Source organism: Mauremys reevesii, linkage group 12, assembly GCF_016161935.1.
Source record: "Mauremys reevesii isolate NIE-2019 linkage group 12, ASM1616193v1, whole genome shotgun sequence".
In the NCBI taxonomy this organism is placed as follows: Eukaryota; Metazoa; Chordata; order Testudines; family Geoemydidae; genus Mauremys; species Mauremys reevesii.
The window spans coordinates 44,985,562-45,001,170 of NC_052634.1; the positions used below are offsets into that span (position 1 = coordinate 44,985,562).

The 15,609-nt window shown below is 55.9% G+C and overlaps 1 protein-coding gene, 2 non-coding genes and 1 pseudogene across 3 annotated transcripts; 1 reads left to right on the plus strand and 3 right to left on the minus strand.

Moving 5' to 3' along the window:
* LOC120375436 overlaps positions 1 to 15,609 on the minus strand; it is a 648,226-nt pseudogene that overhangs the window by 604,439 nt on the left and 28,178 nt on the right.
* On the minus strand, positions 746 to 819 carry TRNAN-GUU. The gene has a single exon. It is a non-coding gene; the product is annotated as a tRNA-Asn (tRNA).
* Positions 1,876 to 2,338, minus strand: LOC120375438 (DNA-directed RNA polymerases I, II, and III subunit RPABC2-like). Its single transcript, XM_039496071.1, has one exon. It carries the CDS (start codon positions 2,327 to 2,329, stop codon positions 1,946 to 1,948), a length of 384 nt encoding a protein of 127 aa, XP_039352005.1. The 5' UTR covers positions 2,330 to 2,338; the 3' UTR covers positions 1,876 to 1,945.
* Positions 2,664 to 2,734, plus strand: TRNAL-CAA. Its single transcript has one exon. It is a non-coding gene; the product is annotated as a tRNA-Leu (tRNA).

Genomic DNA, 15,609 nt, shown 5'->3' on the forward strand with positions numbered 1-15,609 from the left:
CCTTCAAGCGAGCCGGTGACCAGCAGAGCCCCAAGAGCCTAGGCCATGAGGCAAGATTGTGGCTGAGGCAAAGCGGCGGCCTGCCAGGGAGCTCCCTGGCACCTCTGGCTGCCTGGGCTGAAGGCAAGAGGCAGGCCTGGGCGTGGCGAGGGCCTCCTGTCCTGGAATGAGGCTGCAGTGCTTCCTGGTCCCCTTTTCCCACCCACACCGGCAGGCGGCTGCTGCGGGAGAACACGAGGGAGGCTCTGGGGGCGCTACGCAGCGCTGTGTGTGTGGCTGTCAGGGGAAAGAGCCGAGGCTCCCGACTCGACCTGCCATTGACTCGCGTGGCTCTGCGCGCCGTCAGCCGGGGCGGGGTGGGCCAGGCCGCGGACGTGACTCAGGCTTGGGCCGCATGGCCGTGCTTTCCTGACGAGGCATGAGGCAGGCCAAGAGCTTTGCACAGCGTACAGGGAAGTGGGAGGGAGGTGTCTTTGAGCCGGCCTGTCTCCTCCGCTTCTCCCTTGCCGCTTGGGCGGAGGCGGGAAGGGAGCGAAATGTTCCCGGCTGAAAGTTTTTGTGCTCGGCTTTGAGGATTAAGCCTGAGCCTGCGGCACGGCTGCTGGCAGTTGAGTTTCTGAATGGCATCCAGCCTGCTCTTTGGACCACCGGCTGAAAGCACTGAGGCCAAGAGGCAGCAAAATGGGACCTTTGAGGCTCCCCATACAGGCCTTGGGAAAGCAAGGCAGTAGCACGGGCTTAGCGCCATCCCTGGGTGGGCTCGAACCCCCATCGTTTCGGTTAACAGCCGAACGCGCTGACCCATTGCGCCACAGAGACATGGAGGGGACAAGGCTGTATTGAGCACAAAAGCCCGGAATCAGCTCAGGGTGCGGTATAGCACATGCCTACAGTGGTTAGCCAAGCAAAAGCAAGGAACTGGATTGCTATGGAAGGAAAGTTCTGTGGGAAGGAACCGAAAAGAGCACTGGGGCTGTGGTACAGCGCTCGCATACACTTTCTTTGGTCTGTTTTGCTGGAAGAGTTAGCAGAGCGAGATTGTTAGTCACAGGTCAGTGGGTGGGTTTATGCAAATCCTGGACTCTTGGACAGGGGCAGGGGGGGCACACGACTTCTGTGGCACATGCACCACCTCTGCCATCTATGTTTGCTACCTCACTCCCTAACACCACACACAGAGCAGCCTTTTATCTCCCAGGGCCAAAATATACCGTGAAGGAGATCACATAGCATAAGCTTAGGACTAATGATTTCAGCAGTGCAGCACTAACAACAATTCTAAGAGATCCCAAAATACTTTTGTCTTTACACAGCAGGAACAGCAAAAAAAAAAAAAAAAAAAAAAAATCAGCAGGAACCCACTCATACAAGCAGATTCTAAACAAACATCCATTCCTATCTCCCCACAGGTTTTGGCGTTAGGAACCCATACCCCTTAATGGTGAGTACTTTTCAGGTGAGGGTGAAGCTTTCAGGCTTCAAATGCCAGGTAGAGTTACTCTGTCCTTGATGCAAACTAAACAGGAAAATACACTTGATTACTCCTGCTTCCTCTCCCACAATGCTCTGCTCCCACACCTGCTCACGTGGCTCCAGCCCTCCAGTCAGGTCCCGCCCCCTGCCTACCTGCCCGGCCTGGCGCACTCCCCTGGCCAGCCCCGGCTCTTCGGTGCTAAGAGCCCGGCTGCCAGCCCCACCAGGGGCACTTGCCGAAGTGCCGCCTGGTCCCCGCCGGGGCCTCTGCTGGGTCCAGCTCTCCCCGGCGGGCCAGTGGCTGCGTCAGGGGCTGTAGAAGGCAATGCTGTGGAAGTGCGCTACACACAGCCAGTCCGGAATTTTTTTTTTTGCTTAAAAATGGGGGTTTATTTTTTATTTACACAAATATAAACAAAAATAAAAGCATCTGCAGGTGAAAGAGGAACCAGGGACAATGACAGGAAGCAGGTCAGTCAGTGATAATTAGCTCATCCACACCCCAGTCTTCATAGCTTCCATCTGGCAGGTACCTGCGGATGATTATGGGAATCTTCCGAGCTTTGAGTTCTTTCATTGCAATCAGCAGAGGATCTGCCTCTCCTTCCAACTCTACCATGACTGGAGCACACATCGCTATCTGGAGTGCACGAGTGCCCAGGACTCTGGCTCGCTCATATTTGGTCATGTATGGAGTTGTGATCCGCTTCTGATTTGCCTGCTGTCTCTCTCCAGATGGAAGGATTTCTACATTCTCTTGACCCTCTTCCTCTGCGTTCTCCAAATCATCTAGCCCTTCATCTTCCTCCACATCGTCAAAGTCGTCACCATCAAAGTTGTCCTCGTTGTCGGACATGCTGCCGGCCCGGCGCAAGACTCTTGCGATGCGATCCCAACCGCAGACCCCTCTAAGGGAGTTTCCTTTCTCTGAGCAGGCTGTCTTCAGGGCAAGAAGCTTATGCAGCTTCAACCTTCCTGGGTCTGACCCTTGAGCATTCAGTATCCCTGTCCCACCAGCTGCATCCTGCTGTGCGACTGCACATGGCTAAGCAAAGAGAATGAACCCCAAATCCCCCCTGTGCTTTGGGAGCCAGGTTTGCGGTGGGAATTCTGTAGCTCAGATGACTTCATGCCTGGGCATTGTGATTCTTTACCAGTTTCTCTGGCACTGGGGCAATTTTGTGCTCACAGCTGTGATGGCCAAGTGGTTAAGGTGTTGGAGTCAAAATTCAATAGGCAGGTTCAAATCCTGCTCACAGCAACGCCTGTGTTTTAGCCAGTCTCTCACCCGGGCAATACCTCTGTACAACCCCCTGAGCCACTCTCAATTCTTTCCCCACCCCAAGTAAATCCTGTTCTGCTCCTTTCATAGAGATGCCTGGGACACCACCTCACACTGTGTCCCTGAGGGGTCAGGCAAACTCTCAGCACCTGAAGCCTCTGCCACTCACCTGGTGCCCCATAGATCAGCCATAGCCCTGGTTCTGCTCCTCTCTCTAGCGTGTGAAAGGAGCTGAGTCAGCGACTGCATGGGAGCTACGGGGCTGCAGAACCAACAGAGAAAAAATAGGTGCTCAGCACCCACTGGCAGCCAGCTCCCCCCCCTCCCCCCCCACTACAGGCCTTGCTGACAAGCTCCTCCTCTTCCCCTTCAGCACCATCCACTTGCCAGTGATCAGCTGTTCAGTGGAGTGCAGGAGGCGCTGGGCAGGGAGGGGGAGGAGCAGAGATGGAAAGAGGTGGGGGTGGGTGAGGATGGGGAGGGGGGTGGGGGCTGGGGGTACGGGGTGGAGGAGGAAAGGGTTTTTTTTTCCGGGGACTGCACCCCTCTAGGGCCAGCCCTGAAGGGAAGCACCGACTATCACAGTGACAATAGAAGTGACCAGCATTGCGGGGGAGACTGAGGGAGATCCGCACTCACCAGGTCTCTTCTCTCCCCCACGGTGAGCCAGACACTGCTCTCTCCTGGCTCTCACTCTAGCAGCTGGACGCCAAGGAGCCATTTCCCCACAGGAAGTGCATTGAGTGCCCCTGTGGTGCTGGGGGGCTGGTGCTGCTGCTGCCTGTGGGGCTGGCAGGGGGGCTGATGTCTGCACAGACTCGCAGCTGCCAGGCCGGAGGGGGCACTTGGGACCTTACCAGACTGGCTCAGTGAAGACGGGGGGTTGACAGAGCAATACAGACGCTCTCCAGAGCACGGAGCAGCATCTGCCCATGCAGCCAGGCAATGAGCATTTCCCACAGCCTGGAGCCGAGGGGGAGGCGGCAGCTGCTGTTCCAGCTGCTCGGGGACAGGCCCTGTCAGCCAACAGCCACTTCTTACTCCCCACAGCTAAGGGCGTCGGGTTCCTCTGGTGGGGGTGTGGAGCAGCCGTTCGTTTTCCTGTTCTTTTTGTGTGCAACTGCTGACAAAAATATCCCAGACAGAGAAGCAACAGGCCAAAATACTTCAATGCAGCTGCCAAAGTAGCTCAGTTACGAGAGCGTTAGACTGAAGAATTAAAGGTCCCTGGTTCAATCCCAGGCTTTGGCAGGCCCTTTCATCCCTCTTTGTACAGGGGTGGCTTGTTTTCTGGGAGCACTGCAGTGCCTGACCCAAGGTGAGTCCCTGAGCTTGGGCTCTGCAGTAGGAAAACATAGAAGGGGCTTCTGCCCCTAGTTGGCCCACCTGACCTTTAACAAGGCGAGATGGGAGCTGTCTTTCCCAACATGGCAGGAAGAGAGCAAGGCAGGGTGACCCTCAGGAATGGTGCCAGAGGGCTGCTGGGCAGTGACAGGCAGGGATTGGGGATGGAAGCTCCTCTGTGCAGCTGAGCAAGGGCAGTACCAGGGAAGGGGCATCTGTAAAAGTGACCCAGCAACACCTCCTCCTCTGGGCACCTAGAGCAGAGGCAGCTGGTGCTGACAGCTCCAAGGGAAGGCTTAAAAGCCACAGGGCTAGAGGAGGTCAGGACCATGCCTATGTGTGGCCAGCAGACAGGCACCAAAACACCCAGCCAGGCTGCTCCCTGCCATGCCAAACACCCACTGAAGGTCACCAGCATGTGGGGCGGCTGCTGATGCTCTGTGGCCAACATCAGAAGATGGTAGGAAAGCAGGGCCAGCCCCCATCGGTGGGGCCTCTGACTGGTCCCACTCAAGGTGCTCACTTTTGCAGTGGGGCAGGAGATTTTACCCCAAGAGGCTTTTCCCAGCTGGCAAGAAGCAGAGAAACACCCAGGCTCCAAAGACGCTGTGTAGCAAGTACCCTCCAGCACAGGGACAGGCGCACACACTAGCCCGGCAGCCGCGCTTTCTTTGGCAAGTCAGGAAGGGCAAAGGTGAGACTGGAAACACCTGGGGCTCATGCCCCAGCCTTTGTGACACCCACCCCCCAACTCCTTCCTGGGGCTCTAGCTGAAGCCAGAGCATTGGCCTGAGCGGCCAAGAAGAGGTTCCAGCCCTGAAGGGAGCAGGACTTTCAGCCCAAAGGTAAAACTGCACGATTATAACCACGAAGGGACTTGAACCCTCAATCGCCTGATGCGAAATCAGATGCCTTATCCATTAGGCCACATGGTAACATGAGAAACCCCCCTCCAAGCACTTCTTTGGAAAAGGCGGACATTGTTCTGAGTGTAGAAAAGAAACTTTAATAAAAAGGAGGAAAATCACCCTGTCTGGGTGCTTGGGGCTCCTCTTCAACAATACAACACCCAGTCTGCTTAAGCCCCCACCCAGTAACCTGGGGAAACTAACCCTGGCCACTGGGTGCCTCTAAGAGGCGATACTTTCCCCACTCACACGCACTGAGTGTAGAAAAGAAACTAAAGGAGGAAAATCACCTTGTATTAACTTGGGAAAACACCACAATCAGGATTCATAACACAACACTATGAGCAAAACACCCCCCCCCCCACAGTGCGCTGGGCAGTGGCCTTTTGCCTTGGGCTCTTAAATCCAGACACCAGAAGCTCTGTGGATGTGCCCCTCCCTTCACTGCACCTCACCCACAGCTGCTGTCCTGGGACAGTGAAAACCCAGAGTTCACCTCTCACCTCCCGGGGGGAAAGCCCCTTTCTCCCTCCGCTGTCTGGCCACATTGCCGGCCACTTGCCGTTCCCCCCTGTCACTGCTCTGCTGGCCACCCTCTCTGCTCTGGGACGTCTTGTGGTCCCACCAGGAGCGGGGCAGGCTCCCTAAAAGGAGCGGCCACCAGAGCCCGAACAGTAGCCCCATCCCTGCTACTCAACTCCACGCCCCTGCACCACCCCTTCTCCCCAAGGCCCCGCTCCTACGCTGCCTCTTCCCCCAAAGCAGAGCACCTGTTGATTACTGTAGACTTCCAGCAGGGAGGACTCTGTGGGCAGGGGCGGCTCTAGGCATTTTGCTGCCCCAAGCATGACAGACAGGTTGCCTTCGGCAGCTTGCCTGCGGGAGGTCCGCCGAAGTCGCAGGACCAGCGGACCCTTCGCAGGCATGCCGCCAAAGGCAGCCTTCCTGCTGCCCTCGCGGTGACCGGCAGAGCACCCCTCCACGGCTTGCTACCCCAAGCACGCGCTTGGCGTGCCGGGGCCTGGAGCTGCCCCTGTCTGTGGGGACAATTTTTTCTGGCAGGGAGGTCTCAGTGGGAACATGCCTCTCTGGCCAGCCCTGCATTTGCTGAAAAAGTCAGCACACAGCACTTTGCTGCAGGCCCAGAGGCCTTTCTTCCTCCAGACTGTGAAGCCAGTGGATAGGTGAGGCAGTAGCACCTTCAGTCCCAGGCAGTAAAGGGCCCTTCCTGGGAAAGGCCATGTCCTGAAAAGGAAAAACTAAAGTCAAGGAGAGTCCTTCTAAAACTCTTTGGGTATGTCACCGGGGGAAAGTGTTTCTTTGCCTCACCAGGGACTTGAACCCTGGCTCTTCAAATTAGAAGGCTGATGCTCTGCCAACTGAGCTAGCTAGACTCACATTCTACAAAAAGCAAATTTTGTACAGAAGAGAAACTAGTCAAGAAAAATGAGGGCAGGAAACTATACAGAAAACCTGCTACTCTCGCTCTCTTAGCAGTCCTAGCCCCACCTGCTCCTCCATCTGGTGCCCTGAGGCCGTATTCTTTTTTTTGTTAAATATCAAATCCAGGAGAAAACACAGTTATACAAAGCAAAATGAAATCACAAACAGAAATGTCATTGGAAATACAGAAATAAAAGGGGAAAATGCAATTCCCATCACTTTATCATATCTGGGCCATTCCTGTATCGAGAGCACCCGCGAAGGTCCCTGTGTGCTTACGAGAAACGTGAAGGAACTCATACCACAGCCTGAACATGAAACTCAACTGCTCCCAGGTGCCGCAGTAAAACCCTTTCCCTGCTGTGACGTTGCACTCCATAGGATTTTATGAAAATATGCTAATGAGTGTGAATATAAAGTGACTGGACTATGCTTCATGCAAAAGGTCTCTTGTAAGGTATCATTACAAAGCTTATAATCTACGGTGTGTGTTCATCCTATTGTATGAACCGATCATTCTTGGATCTGAAATTAGAAATATGAACTATAACTCTGAGGTCCTGTTGTAATGATGCAAAGTGTGGGCCATTAATAGTGGTTTGGACTCTTGATGGCCCATTAACCAGGACAATTTACTGGAGATGGCTCTGTCCTGCACCATCCCTGAGTCAGGCCAGGAAGAATGAAGGCTTGGGGGGGGGGGGGTGTGTCTCACGGGACATGTGACCATGTCACCTGGTACAGGAATCCATCTTAATCCTGGGGCTTTTCCCCAGGAGAGAGACAAAAGATTCCTGCCTTGTACCAAAGCTCTATAAGAGGGTGGAACTGAACAAACATGCTGCAGTCATGAGACATCCCCTAGCTACCACCTGAGCTGGAACAAGGGCTATAGCAGGTGAAAAGATTGGGCCCAGACAAGAAATAAGTCTAGTCTTTCCCTCTCAGTCTGTGTAGATGGGACCTTTCCCTCCAGTGCTGGAGGATTCTCCCTTCTCATCTACCCTTGTCCCAAGCAGCACAGCAGGTGGGAATCTTAAATGTGCAGAGGAGACTTAGGAGCAGAAACCCCCCCAGACCTTCCATGCAATTGGCACTAGCCCCTCACTGAGCAGGATTGAAACTCCTGCAGGGCATGAGCAAAGCAGCAGGGTGAAAAGAACCTGGAGATGCTAGGATTGAACCCAGGACCTCATACATGCAAAGCATGTGCTCTACAACTAAGCTACATCCCCAGATGGGCCATTTGTGCTATAAGTTACACTTAGAGCCCTCCTGTTTCCAGAGCACCTAGTGGCCTAAAAGCAGCATGAGGGACACATTCCCTGCTCTGAGGCCAAATCTGCTGTCCTGGAAGTTGCTGGTTCTTAGGGGTCACTCTGCTGCAGGGCCAGATTCGATGTCTGGGGCAGAGAGAGTGGGTGCCCTGGGCTCAGGGTGCAGAGATACACTCAGCCCTCTCCCCTGCATTGGGTGGGGGGTGCTGCCACCCCCTCCTGGAATGTAATGGGAGGGGAGCGGCGCTGTGAGTCGCTCAACAGCTGACCCCGGTGGCAGAAGTGCTGTGGGGAGCTCCAGGTGTTTCTAGGGTCTGCTCTTTCCACCTGCCTGTAAAGTCCAGCTTTCCCCAGCACATTCACTGCGGTGCAATTGGGTCACTGTTTCCATGGCTGAACAGCAAAGAATCACTCCCAGTTTCCCTTCTATCTGCGGCAGGATTAGCCTTGTCAGTGATTAATGAGGTGGATCTTGTTGTAGATTGTTATTCATTCCGACCTTGACAATTCACACCGTCCCTTTCCCATGCAGATTCCCAGCACCTCGGTGATCCTGGTAGCAGGGGTTGGGTACTGAGATTTTCAGGGTCCTTTTTCCCCTCCACCTGGAGTGAACTCAGCTTTTCCCCCATCCCAGACAATCCATGAAATAACAACAGGGGCATAAAGAAAAGGGGAGGGAACATCTCACGGCCAGGGCTGGATGTGCCCAGGGCCCCCTGCTTGTCCATTGTTTCCCTGGAATTTGGCCTCCTGCTTTGCACAAGGGACAGCTCAGCTCAGCATCAATTAGGTGACTCTGGGAAGTTCAGGGTCCCTGGCTCCCAAAGGAGGGGGACGCTAGTCACCCCTGGAGCAGGTTAAAGCTGCAGAATGACAGTGGGGTTGCTGCCCCTGTGAACAGCTGCTGTAGCACCGCCTGGGCAGGACAGAGAGAGCCAGTTATAACCCCACCCCCCACCAGCCTGTATCGGGGGATGGGAGCACTCACACCTTGGGGACCCACCCACCAGAGATCTACTGGGAGGGAGAGTGGCACCCACACACCCAGGATCTTGTAGGGGGGGACAAGGGCATCCACACTCCGGGATCCTCTGCAGAGGGATGGACACCCACACACCCAGGATTCTGTATGGGGGGCAGAGGTACCCGGACACCTGGGCGGGGGAAGGGGGCACCGAAACATCCGGGATCTTACCTGGGAGGACAGCGGTGCCTGCAGCTCGACATGAGAGGGGGGCGGGGGAAGCAGGAGCATTTCCCAGTTCCAGGCTGTCCCCGTCTGGCCAAGGCACAGAGCTCACAAGCAGAGTTTAAAGCTCCAGCTGCCAGGCTATAACACAAGCCAGGCCCTGTGGCTGGTGCCTGTGATCCCAGCTCCTGGGGAGCCTGAGGCCAGCGGATCGCTTGAGCTCAGGAGTTCTGAGCTGCAGCGGGCTGTGCCGATCGGTTGTCCGCACTAAGTTCAGCATCACTATGGTGATCCTGGGGGAGTTTGGGGTCCCCAGGTTGCCTAAGGAGGGGTGAACAGGCCCAGGTCGGAAATGGAGCAGGTCAAAACTCCCGTGCCGATCGGTAGTGGGATTGTCCCTGTGAGTAACCCCTGCAGCGTAGCCTTGGTGAGACATGGTCTCCTTTTAGACACCCCCCCCTGCAGAGCCTGGATGGGGGGATGGGAGCACCCACACGCTGGGGATTCTGACTTGGGGGGAGGGACGCCCCCCTGCAACACGGATCTTGAAAAGAGGAACAGCGACACCCACACACCACAGAGCCTGGATGGGGGTAGGGGAACCACACACGGGAGCTAGTTCATGGGGTGGGGGACACACCCATATGCTCCGTTGCACCATTCTTAATGAGAAGAACGGGGGCATCCACACAACACGGATCCTTAACGGGCGGGGGGGACACCCACACACTCCACTATTAACCAGGAGGGACAGGGGAACCAGATACCCCCGGTAGTGTGGAGAACACCCACATCAAATGGATCCCTCATGGGGGGTAAGACAGAGGGGATTGTAATGGGACCCAGCGCACCCACGCACCAGGGATTGTTAAGGGTTGAAGGGACAGGGACACCCACACACACTGAGATCACGTCCTTGGAGGAACGCAAACCCTCCACAGAAGGACCTGGTCTGTTCCATGATGGCAGCCTAGCCTGGGTGAGTCAAAGTCTCCTTTTATACAGGCCCGCCCCAGAGATCCTGACTAGGGGGAGAGAGACACCCACCCACCAGAGATCCTTAATGGTCTAGGGTGCACCCACACACCAGGGATTCTTATGGGCGGGAAGAATGGAGACAGCCAGACACACTGAGATCACTTCCTCCCAGGAGCCTGGGCCAGACAGGGAGACACAGTCCCCCTTTACATATCTGCCAGACAACCTTCCTCCCACTCCCTCCACACAATGTTCTTATCTGGAGGTGAAGCCAGGGAAACCACATGGAGGATTCTTATCTGGGGAACTGGGGGGACCCACTTACCACCAGAGATTCTTAAGGGCAGGAGGAACAGGGACTCCCACATCTGCAGCATGGGGGTGGGTCGCCGGCTGGGATCATCTGGGCATATTTCACCTCGTCAGCTCCCTGCCATTGCCTTGGGGGCCCCTTGTTCGCTGCCTCTGGCACCCAGTTTAGCCTCCGTCCTGAGGGCTGAAACGCTTTGATCTGTCTAAGGTCTGTGGGATCAATACGTGTCATGGTGTAATTCTGTGTTATTCGGGGTCAGACTAGCTGAGCTAATGGCCCCTTCTGCCCTTAAACGCCATGAAAACATTTCCCTGGTTTCTCCTTGCGCCTGACAGACACCACGGTGAGGGGCCCAATAGAAGATCCTGGACACAGCGCTCTGGCTCTTACGTTACTTGGGGACGTCAGCGCTTTCCTAGCAAAGCTGCTGCTAAAGCGCTGGATTTGGGGAACGGTTCGGCTCCGATTCAGAGATCTGCCTGCAGGGTGTGAACCTGCCATGAGGAGCGGGAAACGCAACCAGTAACCAGAGGCATTGGCTGAGCTCCAGGCTGCCCCCGTGTGGCCAAAGCTTAGAACTGAGCAGCGGAGTTTAAAGCTGGCGCTGGGAGGGACCTGAACACGTGGGGCACGAAGGCTCCTGCGTGTAACGCTTGTTGGGTCGGCAGCTGAGCGTAGCTGGTTGCCGGAGTTCAGGGCTGCACCCCGGGGTGCTGAGCAGGTGTCTGTGCTCAGGTTGGCCTCGCTATGATGGTTTCTGGGAAGTTTGGGGCCACCAGTTCCCCCTAGGGAGAGAGGAGCCAGCCCAATAAAAGGAGGCTTTCAAAACTCTGTTACCAATTGGCAGTGGGACTGCCCCTGTGAAGAGCCGCTGCAGCCCTGCCAGGGAGAGACGGTCTCTCTTTATGCAGCCCCCCCCCCCCCCATTCCTCAGGATGAGGGTTGTGCTCAAAGATCTGTGCCCCGTGTTTTCACCTCCATGTGAAGCGCACAGTGCAAATAACCCTCAGTGCATCAGCTCAGTTCCAGGCTCCACTTCCACCTGCTCAGAGCACAGAGCTCCCAGGCTGAGCCTGAAATTGGAAGCGGGAGAGCCTGTGACCAGCCAGGCCCTGTGGCTGGTGCCAGTGATCCCAGCGCCTGGGGAGGCTGAGGCTGGCGGATCGCTTGAGCTCAGGAGTTCTGGGCTGCAGGGGGCTGTGCCGATCGGGTGTCCGCACTAAGTTTGCCATCAATATGGTGATCCTGGGGAAGCTTGGGGTCCCCAGGTTGCCTAAGGAGGGGTGAACCGGCCCAGGTCGGAAACAGAGCAGATCAAAACTCCTGTGCTGATCAGTAGTGGGATTGCGCCTGTGAGTAGCCCCTGCAGCGTAGCCTGGGCAAGACAGTGAGACACGGTCTCTTTTAAGACCCCCCCCCCGCAGAGCCTGGAGGGGGGATGGGAGCACCCACATGCTGGGGATTCTGACTTGGGGGGAGGGACGCCCCCCTGCACACGGATCTTGAAAAGCGGAACAGTGACACCCACAGAGCCTGGATGGGAGCAGGGGAACCACACACGGGAGCTAGTTCATGGGGTGGGGGACACACCCATATGCTCCATTGCACCATTCTTAATGAGAAGAACGGGGGCATCCGCACAACACGGATCCTTAACGGGCGGGGGGACACCCACACACTCCACTATTAACCAGGAAGGACAGGGGCACCAGACACCCCCAGTAGCGTGGAGAACACCCACATCCACCGGATCCCTCATTGGGGGTAAGACAGAGGGGATTGTAATGGGGCCCAGCGCACCCATGCACCAGGGATTGTTAAGGGTTGAATGGACAGGGACACCCACATGCACTGAGATCACATCATTGGAGGAACGCAACCCCTCCACAGAAGGACCTGGTCTGTTCCATGATGGCAGCCCAGCCTGGGTGAGTCAAAGTCTCTTTTTATACAGGCACGCCCCAGAGATCCTGACTAGGGGGAGAGAGACACCCACCCACCAGAGATCCTTAATGGTCTAGGGTGCACCCACACACCAGGGATTCTTATGGGTGGGAGGAATGGAGACAGCCAGACACACTGAGATCACTTCCTCCCAGGAGCCTGGGCCAGACAGGGAGACACAGTCCCCCTTTACAGATCTGCCAGACAACCTGCCTCCCACCCCCTCCACACAATGTTCTTATCTGGAGGTGAAGCCAGGGAAATCACATGGAGGATTCTTACCTGGGGAACTGGGGGGACCCACTTACCACCAGAGATTCTTAAGGGCAGGAGGAACAGAGACTCCCAGCTCTGCAGCATGGGGGGTGGGTCGCTTGCTGGGATCATCTGGGCATATTTCACCTCGTCAGCTCCCTGCCATTGCCTTGGGGGCCCCTTGTTCGCTGCCTCTGGTACCCAGTTTAGCCTCCTTCCTGAGGGCTGAAACGCTTTGATCTGTCTAAGGTCTGTGGGATCAATACGTGTCATGGTGTAATTCTGTGTTATTCGGGGTCAGACTAGCTGAGCTAATGGCCCCTTCTGCCCTTAAACGCCATGAAAACATTTCCCTGGTTTCTCCTTGCGCCTGACAGACACCACGGTGAGGGGCCCAATAGAAGATCCTGGACACAGCGCTCTGGCTCTTACGTTACTTGGGGACGTCAGCGCTTTCCTAGCAAAGCTGCTGCTAAAGTGCTGGATTTGGGGAACGGTTCGGCTCCGATTCAGAGATCTGCCTGCAGGGTGTGAACCTGCCATGAGGAGCGGGAAACGCAACCAGTAACCAGAGGCGTTGGCTGAGCTCCAGGCTGCCCCCGTGTGGCCAAAGCTTAGAACTGAGCAGCGGAGTTTAAAGCTGGCGCTGGGAGGGACCTGAACACGTGGGGCATGAAGGCTCCTGCGTGTAACGCTTGTTGGGTCGGCAGCTGAGCGTAGCTGGTTGCCGGAGTTCAGGGCTGCACCCCGGGGTGCTGAGCAGGTGTCTGTGCTCAGGTTGGCCTCGCTATGCTGGTTTCTGGGAAGTTTGGGGCCACCAGTTCCCCCTAGGGAGAGAGGAGCCAGCCCAATAAAAGGAGGCTTTCAAAACTCTGTTACCAATTGGCAGTGGGACTGCCCCTGTGAAGAGCCACTGCAGCCCTGCCAGGGAGAGACGGTCTCTCTTTATGCAGCCCCCCCCCCATTCCTCAGGATGAGGGTTGTGCTCAAAGATCTGTGCCCCGTGTTTTCACCTCCATGTGAAGCGCACAGTGCAAATAACCCTCAGTGCATCAGCTCAGTTCCAGGCTCCACTTCCACCTGCTCAGAGCACAGAGCTCCCAGGCTGAGCCTGAAATTGGAAGCGGGAGAGCCTGTGACCAGCCAGGCCCTGTGGCTGGTGCCAGTGATCCCAGCGCCTGGGGAGGCTGAGGCTGGCGGATCGCTTGAGCTCAGGAGTTCTGGGCTGCAGGGGGCTGTGCCGATCGGGTGTCCGCACTAAGTTTGCCATCAATATGGTGATCCTGGGGAAGCTTGGGGTCCCCAGGTTGCCTAAGGAGGGGTGAACCGGCCCAGGTCGGAAACAGAGCAGATCAAAACTCCTGTGCTGATCAGTAGTGGGATTGCGCCTGTGAGTAGCCCCTGCAGCGTAGCCTGGGCAAGACAGTGAGACACGGTCTCTTTAAGACCCCCGCAGAGCCAGGGGGGGGGATGGGAGCACCCACATGCTGGGGATTCTGACTTGGGGGGAGGGACGCCCCCCTGCACACGGATCTTGAAAAGCGGAACAGTGACACCCACAGAGCCTGGATGGGAGCAGGGGAACCACACACGGGAGCTAGTTCATGGGGTGGGGGACACACCCATATGCTCCATTGCACCATTCTTAATGAGAAGAACGGGGGCATCCGCACAACACGGATCCTTAACGGGCGGGGGGACACCCACACACTCCACTATTAACCAGGAAGGACAGGGGCACCAGACACCCCCAGTAGCGTGGAGAACACCCACATCCACCGGATCCCTCATTGGGGGTAAGACAGAGGGGATTGTAATGGGGCCCAGCGCACCCATGCACCAGGGGGCTGTGCCGATCGGGTGTCCGCACTAAGTTTGCCATCAATATGGTGATCCTGGGGAAGCTTGGGGTCCCCAGGTTGCCTAAGGAGGGATGAATTGGCCCAGGTCGGAAACGGATCAGGTCAAAACTCCCCTGCTGATCAGTAGTGGGATCGCACCTGTGAATAGCCCCTGCAGTGTAGCCTGGGCAAGACAGTGAGACACGGTCTCTTTATATACAGACACCCCCCGCAGAGCCTGGAGTGGGGGATGGGAGCACCCACACGCTGGGGATTCTGACTTGGGGGGAGGGATGCACCCAAGCAACACGGATCTTGAAAAGGGGAACAGAGACACCCACAGATCCCGGATTGAGGCAGGCAGGGGAAACCACACACTGGAGCTAGTTCATGGGGTGGGGGACAGAGACACCCACCAGAGATCCTGGATGGGAGCACCCACATGATGGGGATCTTGAACTGGGAGCAGGGAAGCACCATGTACCAGAGGTTCTGAAGGGGGAACAGGGACACCCACACACCAGGTGTCTTGCAGCAAGAGCTGCGGTCTTCATTTACACCCGGCAGTGATGGGGAATTAACCACGTCCCTTGCAGAGCTTGTTCCACTAGATGATTAGCCTCATTGTCAGGGCCGGCTTCAGGAAGTGCGGGGCCCAATTCGAACAGTTTCGATGGGGCCATGGCAGGGACGACTGAAACAAAAAAAACTTTAAAAAACCCCTTTCATTTCGTCCATGTATTATTTACTTTCCATGACTATATAAATAATAACACAATTATCTATTACATACATTGCATCATATATTAATTAGCTGATTTGCACTTTCATATTAGGAAAATAATTTGTTTTGATAGTTCTCCAACTGATTTTCTTCACTATTTTATTAAAATTTATAAAATATTTCCTTATTAATATAAAATTGCCCCCATCCTTCCCCCCCCAGCGCCGCCTGGCCCCGTGGAAACAAACCCTCCTTCCCCAGCTCCGCCCCATCGAAACAAGGTTCAGGGGCGGGGGCAGGAAGACATGGCACACATGGGGTGACCAGATCACAGCAGTAAAATAGGACCTGTCCGCTCCCTGCTCAGCCCCACCATCACACCCCTCTTCACCCCCTAGCCCCCCGCTGGCTTGCTGCATCCCTCCTAGTCAGTCCCCACCACCACTTGCCTCCTTTCACCTTCTCCCTCCCCTGTCAGAAACCTCCATGCCCACCCCTAGAGCCCCTGCTGGCTCACTGCTCGCCTCTTTGTCCACCCGCCACTTACCCCCTCACCCTTCCCCCCAAGTATAAAGCCTCATTCAAAGACCCAGGGTCTCTATATTACTGCACATAGCAGTCAGTCAATGCAGTTG

What these genes read in the sequence shown, in the direction of transcription:
- LOC120375438 (XM_039496071.1), bottom strand. Translation starts at nt 2,329, where the DNA reads ATGTCCGACAACGAGGACAACTTTGATGGTGACGACTTTGACGATGTG.